The sequence below is a fragment of the Haliotis cracherodii genome, unplaced genomic scaffold, assembly GCF_022045235.1.
Source record: "Haliotis cracherodii isolate W230 unplaced genomic scaffold, xgHalCrac1.p SCAF_8, whole genome shotgun sequence".
NCBI classification, from domain to species: Eukaryota; Metazoa; Mollusca; class Gastropoda; order Lepetellida; family Haliotidae; genus Haliotis; species Haliotis cracherodii.
Genome location: NW_027266341.1, coordinates 31,621,074 through 31,642,009, shown reverse-complemented (window position 1 = coordinate 31,642,009; position 20,936 = coordinate 31,621,074). Strand labels below are relative to the sequence as shown.

At 40.4% G+C, this 20,936-nt stretch overlaps 2 protein-coding genes across 2 annotated transcripts; one reads left to right on the top strand and one right to left on the bottom strand.

Annotated features, from left to right (window-relative positions):
- Positions 1–216: 216 nt before the first annotated feature.
- On the bottom strand, positions 217–15,081 carry LOC139449462 (dolichyl pyrophosphate Glc1Man9GlcNAc2 alpha-1,3-glucosyltransferase-like). Its single transcript, XM_071230871.1, has 13 exons — positions 15,010–15,081; positions 14,411–14,489; positions 13,513–13,706; positions 12,939–13,057; positions 11,706–11,773; positions 9,594–9,717; positions 8,006–8,109; positions 6,290–6,410; positions 5,085–5,224; positions 4,367–4,506; positions 1,640–1,737; positions 1,136–1,208; positions 217–494 (listed from the first exon to the last, which is right to left on the bottom strand). Exons 1-13 carry the CDS (start codon positions 15,072–15,074, stop codon positions 251–253), a joined length of 1,569 nt encoding a protein of 522 aa, XP_071086972.1. The 5' UTR covers positions 15,075–15,081; the 3' UTR covers positions 217–250.
- Positions 15,082–15,423: 342 nt separating this feature from the next.
- Positions 15,424–20,003, top strand: LOC139450945 (large ribosomal subunit protein uL30m-like; the record flags this gene model as incomplete). The annotated part of the gene is made up of 3 exons (XM_071232769.1): positions 15,424–15,480; positions 16,803–17,063; positions 19,317–20,003. Coding segments are annotated over 3 exons (711 nt in total), but the record flags the coding sequence as incomplete, so codon positions are not given.
- Between the last annotated feature and the right edge of the window lie 933 nt (positions 20,004–20,936).

The following is a 20,936-nucleotide window of genomic DNA, read 5'->3' as shown; positions in this document are numbered from 1 at the left end:
CTGAGTGCGACGTTAAACAACAAACAAACAAAACAAATGTTGATGCAAAATTGTTAATTGGTAAGGTGCAGTACAGGAAACTGAAGACCAATTCTGACCCGGAATCTTCAAGGGGGATCAACTCTTGACGATTTATCGGTAGTCATAACAGTCATGGAATGCTGATGCTTTCAGAACACTATCACCATGGTGATAACAGAACAGGCAAGGAAAAAAAACAAAAAAACATTTATTTACATTTGTATACAGATTAACTGCTTTTCTGTTTCTTTGGTCTATCAGAAAGTGTAAGCCAGTAAAATCGAAGCCAGCAGTATGTGATACCAAATGCGCAATAAACGGATGTCAATAGCAGGGGCACGAACGGGAATCTCTGTGACAGGCCCAGTGCCGAATGCCCAACACTGTTGTATATTTCAAGGGGGACGATCCCCAGCAGGTACAGGCTCTCCAGGCTGGACAACAAAGGCAAGGCTGTCGGCCGCGCCGGGATGCTGAAACATCAGGAAATTTCAGAGTTATAGCTGGAAGTTGATCGCATGTTTTCAGTGAATGATTGAGTTTTGGTTAGTGCTGATTTAAGTAGTATTTCAGGAGGAAAGTCCAAAGTGATGCAGGTCTTTCCACTTTGCATTTTTGTTGTTGTTGTTGTTGTTGTTTGACGCCGCACTCAGCAATATTCAAGCTATATAACGATGGTCTGTAAGTAATCTGGATCAGACAATCCAGTGACTGACATCATGAGCATCGATCCACGCAACTGGGCTACAATGACATGCATTAATCAAGTCAGCGAGCCTGACCACCCGATCCCTTAAGTCGCCTCTTACGACAAGCATAGTCGCCTATTACAACAAGCATGGGTTGCTGAGGACCTATTCTACACCTGATCTTCACTGGTGGCCACTTTAGTAAAACTATGACCATGAGGGTGACAAACCTAGAAAAGTTATCAGTGAGAATCTGGAATTTAAACCCATGATCATCTGTTATTTGGGATGCTACTCTACACAGCGTATTGTGGTACCTTGGATGACTGGGCTACCAGTGACTCCCTGTTTTATTTACTATATTTGGTTTAGTCAGCTCTAGTTTGCCTGGATGGGATTCCTCGTGCAGTACAGGAACAACTTACCCATGAATTCTTCCCAGACTTGTAAAAGCGTAAAAGGTATAAAGTGCCAGAAGAAGAATTTTTATTGGTGTTTCTGAAACGAAAAGTACAGAGTTATACAACTGGTGTGAGAGGGTGAGTAGGGTTCGACGCTGATTTGAACAGTATTCCAGTAAAATCACAGCATGTGAGCTTAATGTGGGAGGAAAGCCGAAGTGATGCAGGGTTCAGACATTTACCACTTTGAAACCCATGAGCACAGGTATGGTGCTGGCAAACCTAGAAACATACTTGGGGCAAACCGGGATTCGAACCCATAACGATATGTTTCTGCCATGCCCAGGGGACATAACTCTGCTAGACGACAGGGCCACCTTACCCTTCTACAACTGGAATATACCACAAATCTTTGTCAGTATTTTCAAAACAGGTATAATCAGAAAATTGTGACTAACAACACACTGGAGGCTGTAAACCAGACACGAAATGAACCCGGCTTTGTTTGAGCGAGACAGCTGTACTTACCGAACTGTGTAAACAGAAGGGGAAACAAGGAGTAGCCACCGATGGTTGATAAAATGAGAAATATCTGAGCTTCCTTCTTCCTCTCTGTTGACAATAATCTGAAACAATGTTATAAACTAAACATGCTTAACAGCTTCGAGTGAGTGAGTGGGTGTTGGTTGGTTTGTTGTTTAACGCCGCACTCAGCTATATTCAAGCTATATGACGGTGGTCTGTAAATAAACAATTGGGATACGATGACATGCATCAACCTAGTCAGTGAGCCTGACCACCCGATCCTGTTAGTCGCCTCTTAGGACAAGCATAGTCGCCTTTTACGGCAAGCATGGGTTGCTGAAGACCTATTCTACCCTGGATCTTCACGGGCCGAGTGAGTGAGTAAGTATGGTTCTACACCGCTTTCAGAAATCACCTGTATATATACCCGAATTTATAGAATGACACCTCCCTGAATAGAATCCGATCTCAGCAATATCAGACAAGACCATTTTATGAACAGGGAACTGTGAACTGCGCCCCTCATGATTTATTTTCCCTGTAGTGGTTCATTACTCCTCCCTGTTGATTTTTTCGTAATGACAGTCTGGAGTAGTGCCAGTTTCACAGCACTAGCCCACAGAGATACCATGCCTATGGATATCCTACTCAAACAAACAAACAGAGAGACAGACAGACAGACACAGAATATTGATTGAGTTGACCATTATTTGTTTTAGTCCCTTAATGCAGAGCACCAGGCAGGGTAACATCTTTAACCATGACTTGAACAGGGATTGAACCCCCGACCTTCCACATGGAAGGGGTCAGGAATCGAAGGGGTATCTTTTCTGACAGAACATGCTTTGACATACCCTGGAAGTCGTGATCTACCATCAGTTCAGTAATGACTATTAATTATCATCCAAAACTGGCTCCCACAGGAGATATCCTTTGGTGTGATCAAGCGATATCTACATTGTAGCTATCGCTGCAATGAAATTGCATCACAATGCTTTGCAGACCATTGTGACGTCATTGGTTACCATGACGTCACAATCAATGTTATTACTAATGGCTCTGCTACTGAAGCTGTTAGCAGAATTTTTTACACTTAAGACACTGCTTATTACTGTCTGCAAATTGAAAAAGTTTCAAGAATGATGTTGGATAAATAGAGAATACTACACTCATTCTCGTTAGATACCATTTTTACGAAACGAGTGGACTTTCTATGGTATCTGACCGAGCGAAAGCGAGGTCAGATACCATAGAAAGTTCACGAGTTTCGTAAAAATTGTATCTAACGAGAATGAGTGTGGTATTTTATTTATTACCCACGTTAAATATATATTTAAGTGTAAATACATAACAACTTTCGTTCGTTGACAGACCAAACTGAAACCGGTTGCAAAATCTGGTTGTGCATGAATATTGATATATGACCAAATATGGGCATTGTTGACATGTTTATGCATACGCATTAACAACATGCGCCTGCTGTTCTGTTTGCAAACAAACCAGCACCGACGCTCAAGATCCTTTTGGAAGAAAGTCTTCAACTTATGGCAATTCAAGCGCCATGTTGTTAGTACGCAGGACACCGATAAGAAAATTTGAAATGTCACATTAGCGCCGCGCTTTGAATATCGGACCAACAGTCGGTCACACTGCCGGGGTCCTGTCTGTGCAATCAAAATGGTTCGGTTTCCTTGATCTATCAGCTGAATTTATATCATGTCCGTACCATTTTGGAAGAGGGAAATCAGACTGTTCGCCAAAGACATTCATGTTAACTGTGCCACCCTTTACTGAAGACGTGAAAATCAACAAACTCAAGTCTGCTTGCATGTCAGTGACAGCTTCGAACGATCGAAGGGCAAGGTCGCCACCGTAATAAGAAAAGACAACCGCGATCCACTCACAGCATTTTACGCTAGAGATAGGGAATGTTACTGTTCACATTTGGGATGTTTGGGGCCACAAAATCAGAAGTCAGGCACACTTCCACGGAGTTTTCGAATGATTTTTATCGGAACTGTGAACTTTAAGTGATCTGGTCGTGCTGTCGTGTTCGTTCATTCATGAACAACACCTACCGAAACAGCGCCACAAAATACGCTTCAAAGGGGACACCGATGGCACAACCGGATCATCGCAAGTAAGTCTAGATATCTGTCCAGATAGTTTAAACAGACTTCATTTCACCACGCTTATCCTTTTACGTTAAATCAAATTGAAAGTTGCGAAAATGGTCGGGTGCGTCACGCTCAAGGGACGCGCTCGATCGGCAGTCGTACATTGTAAATCGATTTATAGATCTAGCTCGATTATACGTCTGTAGGAGCTCTATGCATAACTTATATTGAATGCAAACCGAATTTGATGCGTGTGACTATCTTGTTTGGTTTAATAAAGTGTTTGTAAATATCTCTCGTTCTCATGAATTTCTTCAGTTCTGCCTTGTAATCGCAAAATGAATGACGTCTCGCGATTTTTTATGAATGAAAAAAGTAGTCCCGGTGTGACAGAGGTCACGGTTATCCAATCAAAACGAATAAAACAAGGTCAACCTTGTACGACACACGTGTGACGTACGGATTTAGTATCTTACCACCTGTATCTTCACCACGTGGGTAATAATAAATAAAATCTTACCCTCGTGCCTTTTGATATGAAACATATCAACGAGTGTTGATATATTTGATATCAAAATACACGAGGGTAAGATTCTCTATGTACCACACTTACATCAGCGGGATGAGGATGAGTAAAATGGCCTTCTCATGGACGTGCCAGCCGAACATGTAGGAGGCGAAGGCACACAGAGTGAGACAGCGGAGGAAGCTGGTCGTGCCGCGTGGGTTGTACCACAGCTTCAACATAGCAGGCTGAAACAGAAGATGACAGAGTGGAAGCAGTCTTGTTTCACAAACACATCTGTGTTTGGTCCATCACTGTAGGTAGCTATGACTATCAACCTATTTTAGCATCTAGTTTTGTCACTGAAACACAAGGGACATACGCTAATGTTTCCCAGTGTTGGAACTGCTAATTCTGATTACTCATAGTTCAGGATTTCTCAAAATGGTTACAACCCTAAAAAAAATAAATGGTTGCTATTTGGCACTTATTTGAAAACTTTCATGAAAATATGTAAGTATTTTCAAATAATTTCTTTATGATCTGTCAATATTAATAGCCCAAAAGCAACTTTATCATGCATTGTTATTTGTTAGCAGAATTGGTAAGAGTGAGTATTGTTTTCGTCGCTTTTAGCAATATTCCAGCAATATCACGAGGGGACACCAGACATGGGCTTCACACATTGTACCCATGTGGGGAATCAAACCCAGGTCTTTGGCGGTCTTCCACCGCCCCTAAATTGATAAGAAGAATAAAAAGATTGTGCATGAAAGTTGAGAAAAGTCCAAGTTTATGACACTGTACATAAAAAGTGGAGTCTGACCATCATAGCAAGGAGTGTTAGCAGCATGGTGGCCAGCGGGGACACAGAGGGCAGCACTGTATGTCGGAACTCCTGCACCAGGCCGCCGGTCATCGTAGCCGACCCGACTGCATCTGGCTGGATGACCCTTAACTGGACACCTGGACAGAACAAGACACAATAAGACACAAGACACAATGAGATACACTGAGACACAAGGCACAATGAGACACAAGGCACACTGAGACACAATGAGACACAAGGCACACTGAGACACACTGAGACACAATAACATACAATAAGGTGCAATGAGACACATTTCAACATATTGCCAGCTAAACATTTTGTGTATACATATTTGAAATTTTACTGAAACATGGACAGTGAATGAGATTATGTCTCAAAGAACATTTTTCATTAATACACACATTAAGAGGAGATATTTTTGTACAAAGGTCATAAATGGAAACATGTAGGTCTTTCTAGACACAACCCACCCCACGCCTCCCATCTACTGTACTTACCCTGGACCTCAACCTCCCTCCCTAGCCCCTCCCATCTACTGTACTTACCCTGGACCTCAACCTCCCTCCTTACCCCCTCCCATCTACTGTACTTACCCTAGACTTCAACCTCCAACCCCTCCCATCTACTGTACCTGCCCTGGACACCCCTCAACCCCACCCCATCCCGTTTACTGCACCTACCCTGGACACCCACCAACCCACCCCGTCCCATCTACTGTACTTACCCTGGACCTCAACCTCCCACCCCCTCCCATCTACTGTACTTACCCTGGACCTCAACCTCCCACCCCCTCCCATCTACTGTGCCTGCCCTGGATACCCACCAACCCACCCTCTCCCATCTACTGTACTTACCCTGGACCTCAACCTCCCACCCCCTCCCATCTACTGTACTTACCCTGGACACCCACCTACTCACCCCCTCCCATCTAATGTACCTGCCCTGGACACCCACCTACCCCACGCCCTCCCATCTACTGTACTTACCCTGGACACCCACCTACTCACCCCCTCCCATCTACTGTACTTACCCTGGACACCCACCTACTCCACCCCTTCCCATCTACTGTACTTACCCTGGACACCCACCGACCCCACCCCTCCCATCTACTGTACTTACCCTGGACACCCACCTACTCCACCCCTTCCCATCTACTGTACTTGCCCTGGACACCCACCTCCCCCCCCCATCTACTGTACCTGCTATGGTGGCAGCTTTGTCAGCCACATTGTAGAGGGCCCAGAAATTAGGTGCCCAGTAGGCATGGCACAGCCCTCGCTTGAATGGGAACAGTCGAGACAAGACCTGAGGCAGCTGTCCCTGATGGATGTACACAATGTATCAGTAGGATAGACACACATGGGCAACACAAAAGGAGTGAGTGAGTTTGGTTTTTACACTGCTTTGATCAGTATTCCAGTTATATCACAGCATGTAAGCTTGATGTGGGAGGAAAATCTGAAGCAATGCAGGTCTTAGATGTCTACCTCTGTACATGATAAACCCACATGCACAGATATGGTGCTGACAAACCTATAATCACAATCAGGAAACATTTGGAACTCAAACCCACAACCATAGGATCCTGGTACTTCCTTAAGGGACATAACTCTGCACAGCAAATGTGCAGAATCTTAGACAATGAGGACACCTATTGACCTGCATCAAATAAAGGAATCTGACCAATGTATGGCATTTATTTATTTAAACTTTTCAGGTGTCAAAAGTCTACCCAACCACATTGTTAATCTTAAAGATAAAATGCTGATACAAAGCTCAATTCCCAAACTAAAACATCAGATTAATTTGTATAATTACTGTTTTAATATTGTTCATTAGATCAAGTGAGGGGAACAGAGGAGGATGGAAATATCAGACAGTACTTCATTAAAATTCAATTAAATCCCATCTGCAGACACAATCTGGCCTTCACATTAAGATGTTATGTCTAAACATTACAATAACATGACGAAATTCATCTCCATATTAAACAAGCTGTTCCAAAAAGTGCTCCCTGACCAACTGATAGACCAATCTTAATAAGCGGTCCCTACTAAGACCTAAGAGTCTATTTTATTAATGTTTTATTACAGATTTTGTTCCACAAACAACATGATCACAGAAGAAGTATATAATTGCCTTGTAACTATTAAAAAAAAGGTTTTTAGTTTCATTGATGTTTGAACCAAGATAGTTTGAACCTGCTCAATCTCTGAAACAAATTTAACTTGTGTATAGTTTTGATAAGAGCTTCAATTTTGTCAATTTTCTAAGCGCCTATTAAGGAGAATACGGTATGTGTAATTTTGGGGTAACTACTTGTCTGAAAAACACTATTGCGATAACTATTGATATTGAAAGAAACTATTGCGATAACTATTGATATTGAAAGAAACTATTGCGATAACTATTGATATTGAAAGCAACTATTGGGATAAATATCATTAGTTTTCAGTGTATCTTTTTAGATGGAATCTAGAGTTGAATTAAACCTTGCAGCTGAAGTTTCCTTTGAATGTGATAACGACAAGACTTCGAAACACTCAATTTTCCACCCAAGTTTGTCACAAACTCCACTTGACTGTCACCCTCCGCCATTTTACTTTCAGAAAGATCGGCTGTTAAGCATCAAGGGCAGTTAAATCTAATCCTCACTCGGCAACGTTCGAGAGCGTGTTTTGGTGATGATATGGTAAATACAATCGAAACTATCGATATTCCTAACTGGAATCGATACTATTGATTGGAAACTGATTTAACAATACATTTATTGACTTTAAGTGCTTACCAATAGCAATATATCGATATTTCGATTTATCGTGACACCCCTAGTGTATTCCAGAACAAAAGGAACCCACACTAACATGAGCTATGGAGGAGTACCAAGGAAAGCAGAGATTTCACTGAAGTCTCACCATGTATAAGAATGGTCCGAATGATACCCCGAAGACTGACAGGACTGTGAGGCCGAGACTGAAGAGCCTGGTGATGGAGAACGATCGCCACTGTATCCTCCCATCTGCAACATGAATCAACAGCTCCAGCTAATGTTTGGAGTCATTGAGCATTTACTCACATGTTATCACTCACATAGGGTTTTGATTGGTTGGAGGGGCTTTCCATATACATGTAGGTCCAGTCTATAGGGTAGTTTTGCACCATGTAGTAAACTTTTTTCTTAAAACAATAATTCTGCTTAGGCTTACAAAAAAAAATATATATAGTGCGGGCGGGCGGTGTCTTCTTTAAAAAAAATTTTTGGTGGGGAGGTTATTCAAACTAGTATGTAACCAATAAACAGTTGTGTAATCAATAAATAATTGTGTACAATCAACCTGGGAAAGGGCCTCCCTACATAAATGTATTCCTTGATCATGTTGATGAGTAAAATACTGGAATACAGTATTTGACTACCGTTGGACTTGGAAATATTTAAGGATTTTAAAAAAAAATATATTAAAAATTGAAGCAAAAACAAAACATGCGGCAAACTTTAAGATGATGCGGGCGGTGCCTGAAAACCAAGACTATTTTTTTTAGCCTTATAAGTTTATAAAGGAGATATCAAATTTGCATCTGTTTATTTGTTGCTCCGACAGGGCTTGCTTTAAGGAACTTGATTTACCCTGCACTATGTTGACATGAAAAGCCAGTTGCACCAGAGAAAACCAGGTTGCACCATGGTGCTATAAATTTATTGAAGTTAAAACACAGATGCATAATCAGGCAAAGTACAGAATTTGAAAAGTTTCGCAAGTACAAAAGTACTAATATTCCAGCGATATCATAGCAGGGTGCATCAGAAATGGGCTTCACACATTGTACCCATGTGGAGACAAGCGAATGCTTTAACCACTAGGCTACCCCACCACCCTCTATTTACGTCACATTCAAGAATGATGCACTTTTGTCTGTCTGTCTGTCTGTACTGGTCCAGACATGCCTGTTTTATAGTGCTAGACCACTGAGATACCATGCTGCAGTTTAACACAAATACCCTACTCAGACACGGTATACTGACTCATAGCCAACCAGGCCATGTTTTATCCACTTAAATGCCGAGCGCCAGGCAGGGTGACAACAAGTACCATTTTATAATATCTTTTGGCATGACAAGGCAGGGGATCAAAACCCTGACCTGTACTCCAGGTAGATGCTCAATACACTATACCACGGAGAATGTCCGATGACTTAGAGATTGTCATCATAAAGCTGGAATATTGATGGGTGCTGTATTGAACAAAATAGTGAGTGAGTATGGTTTTACGCCGCTTTTAGCAATATTCCAGCAACATCACGGCGGGGGACACCACAAATGGGCTTCACACATTGTACCCATGTCGGGAATCGAACCCGGGTCTTCGGCGTGACGAGCGAACGCTTAACCACTAGGCTACCCGACCGCCCCTTGAACAAAATAGAACACAAACAAATCATATCACGAGAAAAATTACCCATTCTCCTGCACGTATTCATACATATTTGACCTTGACATTCTGTTACCTGGGGCACTCCTGAAGCAGTAGCAGCGGAGGAGGTAGACGAAGTATGCGGGGGCGATGTACAGGTAGATGTGCTTCAAGTTGAGCAGCACAGCAAACCAAAAGGCACTGGAAATATTTCTGCCCTGAAATAAAGAATTAACATTGATCGAAGGTAACTAATACTGGCTAGATTTCTGATACAAAATGGTCCTCACCATGTTCTTGCTTGTGGTCAAAGCCATCATTAAATGTTCCCAGTCGTAAACTGCCATATCAAGTGGGGATCAGGTTAATTAACTTTGATTGTAAGTTACCGTACCTTGCCAATCAACCACTAGTTCCTTACATGAAATTGTTATATATACAGCAGGGCTCGATTTATGGAACTTGATTTAACTTGTACGAGGTGCATGTTGACATGAAAAATTAGTTGCACCAGACAAAACCAGGTTGCACCCTGAACCCATAAATCTATCAAAGTTCAAACATGTGCACATAATCTTGAAGTTCCCACATTTCAATAACGTCAAAGCCCTCCCCGAACCAAAGACAAATTACACATTAAAAAGGGTCATTGACTTAATTTTGAAAATAAGTTTAGATGTGTAGAAATATTGAAATTTCCTCTGATTATGTAGGATAGATGGTAGTATTTACATGGTAAATAGCTCCCTACCGATATGTAGTTTTCTTTGGGACAGCATGTTTCAGATCTTGCCCCACGTGCGTTTGTCGGCTGCATGCCAATTTAGTGTTTTCAGTTGTGGGTCGTATGGTAAGAGCACCCCAATTGGTTGGTGACAGACGGGATTAGCAAGTGGCTGTACTGTTTAGACGTGTTGACCCAGAGGTCACATGTCCTTGCGAGTATATAAGTGATTATCGTGAATGCTCTCATGGGTCTAGCATGATCGGGAAGATCAATACAGGTGAGGGAGACAACAGCAAATTATCCTGTTTGGAGGTCAAACAATTCCCCAATCACTAATGATTTTCGGCAATAAAGCTCTAAATTATGTGGCAACTTTAGAATTTATGGGTAAACTGCTATAAAGGTGGGTTGGACGGGTGCATTTAATTAGGAAATAATGTAAGCTATGTGATGTAGCTACATTGACCGATTGTGTTCAGAGGTTTGGTAGGGTTTGTTTGTCCTCGTAGACTGTGTTAAGGATGCTGTAGTGATTATTTATTAAAATGGGTTAGTTAGGAGTTTGTTCGTCTGCTTTAGGCTGCTTCTGAGTTTTATTCTTAAGGTATAAGTAAGTAGGATTTTTGGCTTAATAATGTAAATTGTAGTTAGGAATATGATTGACTGATTTGTAATTGTTGTTGAGTTTGTATTTATATTTTGTTCATGTTGTTACAGTCGTTTTTTTATTATTTTCTGTAATAAACTGTTGAAACTTGATTATATTTTGTTGTGAATCACCTCCCTACATCCAACGAACTCAGGTCGTAAAGGACAGACGGAGGGACCGTAGACACAATCTTTAGTATTTTCGGCATCAATATCTCCTTGATAAAAGAATCACAACGCAAAGTCATGAAAATATTAGGTTTCTAAATGTGCCCAAAGCCTGATGTAATGAATGTGTTCAAAGATCAAGTTGTGTGGATGTGTAAGGGTTGACCCCAATTTAAAATTTCTTCACATGTACTTGGCACATGTACTCACAAATTTTAGGTTGCATTTTTCAATAACAGGTTGCACTGGGACATATTTTGTACAGCTCAATCGAGCCCTGTGTACATGTTAGGTGTTTCTGTTCTACCAACTTCTTAATACCAATCCCTGACTTCCCTAGTAGAATTAATAACTACATAACTTGCCATTTCACACAACTCCAAAGAATTAGTGAGTGACTGAGTATAGTTTTATGCCATTTTTAGCAATATTCCAGCAATATCACGGCGGGGGACACCAGAAATGGGCTCCACACATTGTACCCATGTCGGGAACTGAACCCGGGTCTTCGGCTTGACAAGCGAATGCTTTAACCACAAGGCTACCCGACCGCCCCTCCAAAGAAGCAAGCAATTCTTATGCAAAGTTGATTTAATGGTAAGCAATAACTGATGAGGCTGCAACAAATCATCAAAATATGGTGCATCAAATAGTTCACCTTACCTCATGTAGTCGTACAATAGACAGGAGCAGCACTCCGGTCAGGAAGCCATTGTACTGGAAATGTATGTCTGGTTGGTTAAGTCAAAAGAACATAGACTCTTTAGTCTAGCCAACATATAACTCCATAATTCTAGCCTAGATCGGCAAGGGTGCAAACAGGACATTTAAAGTTAGTTAACTCCCTTGCCTTAGGAAGATGAATTACATGAGTAAGCACAAGCTCCTTCCTGGGTGTGACACCATCATTGCCCTCCCGGTATTGTCGCTGCTCCCAGTGTGATAGCAGCCATTACAAGAGTGTGAGTGAGTTGAGTTTAACGCCGCTTTTAACATTATTCCAGTTATATCACGGGGTGTCAGCTTAATGTGGGAGGAAAGCCCGAAGAGATGCAGGTCTCAGATGTTTACCACTTTGGTAAAACCCACGGGCACGGGTATGTTGCTGACAAGCATAGAAACATAATAAAGGCGAACTGGGATTCGAACCCACAATCATAGGTTTCTGGCGTGACCAAGGGACGCAACTCTGCACAGCGAATCGCGGTGCCTCAGACAACTGGGCCACCCGTGCCCCCTCCATTACAAAAATCTTGAAAAGGTTTCCTCAAACCTCAAATGTAGTGACCTTTATATTTTTGTGGATGTCTTTGGGAAGGCATTGTAGTGAATAGGGAAAAGGTTGATGTTAACTAAATATTTCCCAAATGAAATTACATCTGTTTTAAGATTGCAGACTTATGGAAAAACACCCATCTTTCCCCTTACATTCTCACTATACTTCTTACATGATACTTAGAAATTACAAATTAGCTTGGGAAGGAGTGTTTGAGAGTGGGGTGACCATGAGTGGGTGGGTATGGTTTTACGCCACTTTTAGCAATAATCCAGCAATATCACTGCGGGGGACACCAGATATGGGCTTCACACATTGTACCCATGTCGGGAATCAAACCTGGGTCTTCGGCATAACGAGTGAACACTTTTAACCAGGAGCCTACCCGACCGGCCCAAAGGAGTGTTCGTCATCACAACAATAATCACTTAATTGCAAACATAAGGCTCAGTTGCCAGTTCAACTCCATGCATGATTGTGGCCACCTAGCAGAGTGTGGTGCAGTGCCAGCGATACTATAGTGAGCTCCACAAATAGGCTATTGCTGTGAGGAGTTTGAAGAAAGCTAATCAAAGGGAGATAACTCATCCATATGGCTTTTCACCACAAGACAAGGATACGGTCAACAATCAGAAGTCCAAAGTTGGCCAGCAGCAGAGCACATGTGATGAGTTTGGGACTCTCAAACAAGTCCTGAGTCTCATCTTTTCGACTTGGCTTCAAATATTTCCTACAAAACCTGGAAAGAACAGATAAATTGCATCTATAGTCCCAATTTTTCAATAAAGAATAAATAATACAGATGGGCCATTTCTATTCACTGCAAAACATTTTAGATGAAATAAGGGATTTTTTTAGTTAGATGAGACAATACATTTGGAAAATTTATGTCAAAAACGCCAGAGATACAATGAAACAAGTTGCCAGTTGTAAATTACGTACCTATAACATTATAGCTTGTTGAGAGAAAACATTTTATTTCTCCCAAATCATTACGTTGTCAAAATATATATAAAAAGTACTGAAATTTTTTTTAAAGAACACCTGATTTATTTCATATAATGATAGTAAATTATCATGGCCACACAAAATTCTGCTTCCACGAAATAAGACGTTCAATGTCCATGTTGCTGATTGAACATTGAGGTGGCAGTTTTTGACATAATATTACCATCTGAAAACATAGTTACTTACTGATTCACTGCATAGACAAAGAGGAAATCAGTCCCAATGACTGACAGTTTTTGAAACAATACTGTGGATTCGCTGGCATAGTTTAGGTTCGAGACAACCAGCATGTTCTTGTCAAAATACTGGGCCACTTGGGACAGCGCCATCTCCAGCCAGGCAAACAAGGGGGGGTAATCCAAGGTCCATTCAGATGTCTTCTGCAAAGACAGTTTTGTTGTACATCATAAGTCATTAAACATGATAAACTCACAAATAAAATACACTTAGATCATGTTTAATTATTACTCATAATATGAAAAGTTTCGGACTCAAGTAGAGAGTGGAAAATACAGTTTTCACGCTGTTATGTATATTGTTTCGGATTTGGAAAGGGATGGTTTTGGGGTTTGTTGTTTTTAGCCACAGTAATCAATATTCCAGATGTATCATGGCGGCCTGTAAATAATTATGGATGGGACTAACAAACCAGGTGATTGATATTATAAGCAACATCCTACACTATGGGGGCGGTGGTTAAAGCATTCGCTCGTCACTCCCAAGACCCGGGTTCAATTCCCGACATGGGTACGATGTGTGAAGCCCATTTCTGGTGTCCCCCGCCGTGATATTGCTGTAATATTGTTAAAAGCAGCGTAAAATCAAACTCACTCACTCACTCCTACACTATGGGTATACACTGTTGTGCAATCAGCCAAGTTACTGAATGTGACAACACAATGATAATGATAATTTATTCACCTTTCATTATATATATATAGGATATCTCTTTAATACAATATACAAAATTAACATCATGCTAAGTATGCTAAATTTATGTGGTTATCATGTTTGATAGTATTACTCATAATGATCAATGTTAGGAAGTATTTCTAAAGTATTTTACAAACATATAAAAACCTACCTCATAATACCAGTCTTTGATTGGCAGACTATGGGTTATTGCCAACCAGTTTCGATGAACTTCAAAATCTGTTGATCTGCTGCAAAATTACGGAAACACAAAGGTACAAGTTAATAGAACATCATGATATTTACAACCTCACAAAACATCTATTCATTCTCATTTCATGATTTAAGACTGACATTTTGTTTTAAAGAAAATATGAAGGTTGTTTGGCACTACACTTGTCATGTGAATGGCAATATCAATGTTTCGTTTATTTACATTTGGCACAAAATACTGGGTCTAAAACCATTGCCAACTTGTGAAATCTTATGCGGTTAAATCACCAGCTCACTACTACTGAATGTAGCCCACGCAAAAAAAAAGAACACAATGCTGAAATTATCGGACGCGTGAGCAAGGCAAACGGAAAGTAAGGGCCCAATATTCTCATTTAACCTGGAATCCAAGTTATTTCCCTTTGCAATGTCCCGGCATGTGACACGTGTACATGTTGACAAACATCAACTAAGCTTGTCATATTTCCAAAACAATATATATGTGACTGAAAGGTCTTCAAAAAACGTCTGTACTAGCCAAATAGGACAGACACGTACTACGTTGGCATCAAAAGTAGTTTGAAACAAGTGATCACGGAAGCGACGAGCCAAAACGTCGCCATCTTGAATATTTTGTACCTCCTTCACAAAAGAATTCTGGGCAATTTATTGCCATATCTCGGTGTAAGTCCCATCTATTACTAACAATTATTGGTGCAGATGTTTTAAACCAAAACATTTATTATCGATTTTATTAACTTAAATAATTATGTTGTATGGTCTATTTCCTTTCGCAGTACCTAAAGGCTTATTCAATAATTGGTGCGTGTGAATTATCCAATGAGTACTCCCAAGCAAAAATATAGTTTCGAATTTATCACAACGTTAACAATGACATTAGATTTGTTGTATTTCTCAGTGAACTTTAATTAAATTATAATTACTTACAGTAAATACAACATATAACTTTCAATTGGGAAATACGAAAGTAATATCACCCACAGATTCAAAATGGCGTCGCTCTTGCAGGTACATGTGTTATAGAACAGCATGCATTTGTATTTCCCCTGCTTATCTGGTATCAGATATCTGTTAAAGAACGGAAGCAAAGCAAATCTATGACAGATACAATTCTGTATATATATCTTCTTAATGTGTGACAACCTGTGTTTATGACAATGTTTATTTTTTAGAGGAAACAGATGAACGTGATTTTCTGTGACTTTGGTCCTCGCAATTGTTAATGAAAGTTGGATATCTTGAGACCTAGTTCTAATTACGATAACAGGCAGGACCCTGAACAGAAACGCTTGGAAGACGGAAGGACCACTTTGAAACCAATGAAAGGCCAAATTATATTCTTTGACATTTTGCATTTGTGACTCGATAAGTTGATTGGTTTGTTTACTCCACGATAATTAAATTTTCGTTGTCTTCATTGAAATTCCTGCATTCTGATTAGCTTAATTGGTCACGTGTTATTGCATTCATTTCCCAATGAATGTAAAAAATTAAGCCACGCCCACCGATGAGGACTTCTTTTATTACTGCGGAATGTCGGCGATCCCAATATTACAGTCGAGGGAATTCACTTTCTGCTCATGTGTATCGACTTTTGTAAGAATCCGCTATGCAGATTAATACAGTTTGCAGATTTTTGATTTTTTTCGATTAATACCTCAATGAACCCAAAAAAATACACAGTCAATCCTTAAATGAGATGTCCTATTTCACAAACTGATGACAGACTCTGCTTCCATACATGGGGTTATTGAAGGCCCTGTAGAAAGGACACAATGTTTATTTCTGTTGATTAAGGATTAACTTAGCAATGCAACACAACCGGGATAAACATGACCTGTGTAAATATGTCCAAAGTTATGTCTCTTGGTCACCAAGGTGAAGTAGATGAAGTCACCCTTGACCGGGTTATCATCAGAATGTACCCTGGGTACTAAATGATATACTGAGTTGTATCCAGATTTGTATTGCTGTATCCTTTTGCAGCCTGGCCATATCTCAGTGTACCCTGATTTTTGTATGAAATGTTTACGACATCAACCCATTTTGCACAAGGTCAGTGTTGGACTTTACCTCATGCTATTAGTCACTTGTTTAAGACCTGCTTGTTTACATGCCTCAATGGTGGTAATATACATGATATAGCTGGGATATTGCTGACTGCAATGTTAAACAACATCCACTCACTTCGGTCCCCTAGTCATACCATGATCTATGTTTCATCAAAGTGTTAAATGACAAAGCTGGCACACAGTGTACAATTGAAATACTGTTAAAAGCTGGTTAAACCCAACTCACTCACTCTTTATCCAAGTTCTTTATCCTTGCAGAGAGTGCCATTTCTTCGTCCAGCATGTCATGACTTGACGTTTGTAAGATGGAGTTTCAAGAAAAAGAAAATACCAAAGTGGGCTGACCCTAACGACATGTCCTGGGCAGAACCATTGTTTGAAAGGCAAAGGAAGCTGGAGGCTGAGGGACGGAAGAAGAAAGAGGTGTCCATGTTGCACCTGGTCCAGAGAGTGAAACCTTTGAAAGGTCGACCATACTGGGAGAGGGAAACCATGAAGACTCTCAAGTTAGATGGAAAGGTGATCAATCAATCAATCAATAGAGGTCATAGGCCCTTGTACACAGTGTTCCTGCTGGCTTTTGAAACTGCCAGTCCTGATAGATGGGCAACTCTAAGAAATTACCAGTCCCCCCTAATTTTTGTCAGTCCCGTTTTTCAACAAATAAGAAAAACTTGTAAAAAATACCTGGTTTCAATTCTTTTAACATCGTGTTCAGTGCAATTGCGTCATCTCTGAAGTAAGTTGGTTAGATCTACATGTCTTTCACACAAAGTTCAATGACAATTGTCTCTTTTTTCTTGAATATTTCGCTACAATTAAGTCGCTGCAATTATACATTTAACCATGTTTACCTCAAGGCAAAGCAAAATGTTATTTCCTTGCACTAAAAATAGACAAGGGGAAACCCTGATGATAACAGACAATCTGACACTGTTTGACTTGTATGAATATCGCTGATCTTTTGTTCAACAAGATTTATAAGGTTCTTTATTTGCCAGTGCACAGGGACTGGCAGTCACATGAATTACCGGTCCAAGCCTAATTTTACCAGTGAAAAAATGGCAATTACCGGTAAATGGGAAAACTGATACAAATAACAGTTTACAAATATGGTAGTGGCCAAATATATAATTTTAAACATTGTCTAACAAATACTTCCTTCTTTCATTTGCTTGATAAATATACAGGCAGAGTGATTATATTTGTTCTGTATCATTTGTGGCAATTTTCTTTTTTAAATGTATGCATATTTACACTAGTTATACATGTCCTTGGTAGATCTTTCATTCTAATAGCATCAAAAGTAGAACATACAAGTAGAAAATGATATTTTGTCCATATACTTCAATCACATTAAGGACAGCTTCTCATGCATATATCAATGTTTTGGCCACCTACCTTCATTATTTCTCAATAAGAGTCCCCCTCAAAACCTCACTGAAATATTTTTAAGCTTTTATTAAAATGAATTCGCTACTTGCATAAAGATACTTTTCTGGCTCTAACAAACATATATATTCTCTATTAAGGTTAGGAGAGATGGAAAAAGTAATGTTGGTTCTGTATGTTTTGGTTTGGTTTGTTGTTTTATGCTGCACTCACCAATATTCCAGCTATAAGACGGTGTTCTGTAAATAATCAAGTCTGGACCAGACAATCCAGTGATTTACATCATGAACATCGATCCACGCAATTGGAATTGATGACATGTATCAACCAAGTCAGCGAGCCTGACCACCCGATCCTGTTAGTCGCCTTTTACGAAAAGCATAGTCGCCTTTTACGGCAAGCATGGGTTGCTGAAGACCTCTTCTACCCCGGAATCGGTTCTGTGTGTAGGTCGTACCCGGATTTTGTTGTTCATAATATCAACCACTGTTTTTTTCTGGTCCATTCTTGATTACTTACAGGCCTTGTTAATGGCTAGAACATGATGAGAACATGATGAGAAATTGAAAGTTAAACGTTTGTTTGAATGATCCAAGCAATGCGGCCATTTTATATTAATTCGACCAAAGACCGCCTCCATGGTCCAGTGGTAAGACCGGCTGCCCAGATAGTTGTTGTTGTTGGGCATTGAGGGGCTAAATCAAGGACTGGTCGGCTCAGTCAGTATACTATGTCTGTGTGGGGCATCCATCATGTTATCTCAGTAGGAAAGTACTATGAAACTGACATTGACCCCCATCCCCAATTCGCTGTGCAGAGTTGCGTCCCTTGGCATGCCAGACACCTATGATTGTGGGTTCGAATCCAGGTTCGCCCTGATTATGTTTCTAGGTTTGTCAGCACCATACCCATGCTCGTGGGTTTCACCGAAGTGGTAAACGTCTGAGACCTGTATCACTCCTGGCTTTCCTCCTACATTAAGCTGACACGCCATGATGTAACTGGAATACTGTTAAAAGCGGCGTTAAACCCAACTCACTCACTCATGCTTGTCGTAAAAGGCACCTGTTTTGATGAGGTGGTCAGGTTCAGTGACTTGGTTGATTGCTTATTATCTGATGGCATAAGACATTTCTTCTAATATCAAACACTGAATTGTCTGGCCCAGGCTCTTATATTTACAGGCCACTGTTATATAGGTGAAATATCGCTAAGAGATGTTAAACAAGAAAACCAAAAAAGCCTGCGAGTCATGGACCTGGGTTCTAACCACCCCCCCCGCACCCCACCCACCCCCCATTCCATCCTAGCCAGTTGAGAAGAACATTTACTGTTTTATGTATAAGATCATCTTGTGATGTTTAATTTTTTCACCAACAGATGGGGATGACATATATTCACAAGAACATCCCCTCTGTGAATAAGATGCTGGAGAGTGTGATCCACCTCATCAAGATCACCCCCATCACATTCCCAGATGGGATTCCCGACACACCAGACGACATGGAGAACTGCTGGCTAAAAGATAACGGAGAGCTTGTGGTTAGGAAAACAGTTTATCCTGTGGAGACAGTACACTGTAAGAAGGAAGATAGAGATGTATGGACCATGGACTTTCAGACATTTGAGAAAGAGCATGAGAAGAAAATAGATACTAAAAGTGTTCACAAGGAATATTTTCCTCCCCAATATCGGTATAAATACAACCAAGATGGCAAAGAAATGAGGTATAAAGGGGATACTAATATCGGCTCGGACAGGGAGTGGAACTGATGCTGTAGTCATCAGAAGCAGTTTTGTATCTGGTCAGTGTTTGATAGTAGGAAATATATTATGAATGCAAAATGTACATGTTGTTTTTTCTTGGGTTTTGTTTCTTTCGAAACCTTGGGATACCAAGGGTTAACCAGATGAAATCCTGCATCCGAAACCTATACAAATTGAAAATGGACAAATGGACAAACCGAGTGCATGCACTGGGACGCAGAGAATTTGTATGCATGTTAAGGAATAACTGCTGAAAATTCATAATTTGCTACCACTTTCCATACATAAAAATTTCAATACACAGTCAAAAACTTCACGGTCTTCTCATGATAGTACTTAGTGTTGTTTAAGGAATTCCATATTTGTTTTTAACTCACAGCCTCTGAGCATGTGAAATATGTTGGAGTACCTCATCAAGTGCCAGCAAACATGAGTAAAACTGATATATGGTATTATATATTAAATTAAATAAAAATATTTGAATTAGAACATTCCTCAGCAACTCATGTATGCCATTAAAGGCGACTATGCTTGTTGTAAAAGGCGACTATGCTTGTTGTAAGAGGTGACTAACGGGATCGGGTGGTCAGGCTTGTTGATATGGTTGATGCATGTCATCGTATCTCAATAGCGTAGATTGATGCTCATGATGTCAATCACTGGATTGTATGGTCCAGACTTGATTATTTACAGACAGCCGTCATATAGCTGGAATATTGCTGAGTGCAGTGTTTGACCTCTTGACAAGGGTGTAACAACTGATCAAACTCGGCTGATGTACCCGTTTCTCTGCCCTGATCCCATAAACCATTGTGATTTTGACCTGTGTCTACAAAGAGCTACGACTACCCGGCCTCAACTATGCCAGTACTATTAAAATAATTTTACATCCAATACTATACAGGCACAAAGAGGGATCCAAACCCACAGTCGACCCTATTTGAAAACCACAGACACTTAGGAAAACGTTATTCACTATATTTTTCCATTCTGTATTTTCATATATCCCAAACTTCCATTTATCTTTTGGACATGTCTACATGTGGCACTGATAGTATTTTGATATGTTGCTAAGATACCACCAATGCTTCCTGGAATGTTCCTCCAGATGGTCACAAGAACTGGCCATGTTATAGTTACACATCATTATATAATCACTTTAGGTTTCTGTTTGGTGGTGGGGTGGCCTAGTGCTAGCGCCAAAGACCCGGTTTGATTCCATACATTGGTATA

Excerpts from the sequence above, each read along its gene's own strand:
- LOC139449462 (XM_071230871.1), bottom strand. The coding sequence starts at position 15,074 with ATGGCGACGTTTTGGCTCGTCGCTTCCGTGATCACTTGTTTCAAACTA. Across the intron at positions 6,411-8,005 it reads TCGGACCATTCTTATACATG|GGACAGCTGCCTCAGGTCTT; the intron begins GTGAGACTTCAG and ends TACATCCATCAG. Across the intron at positions 495-1,135 it reads AGTCTGGGAAGAATTCATGG|CATCCCGGCGCGGCCGACAG; the intron begins GTAAGTTGTTCC and ends CTGATGTTTCAG.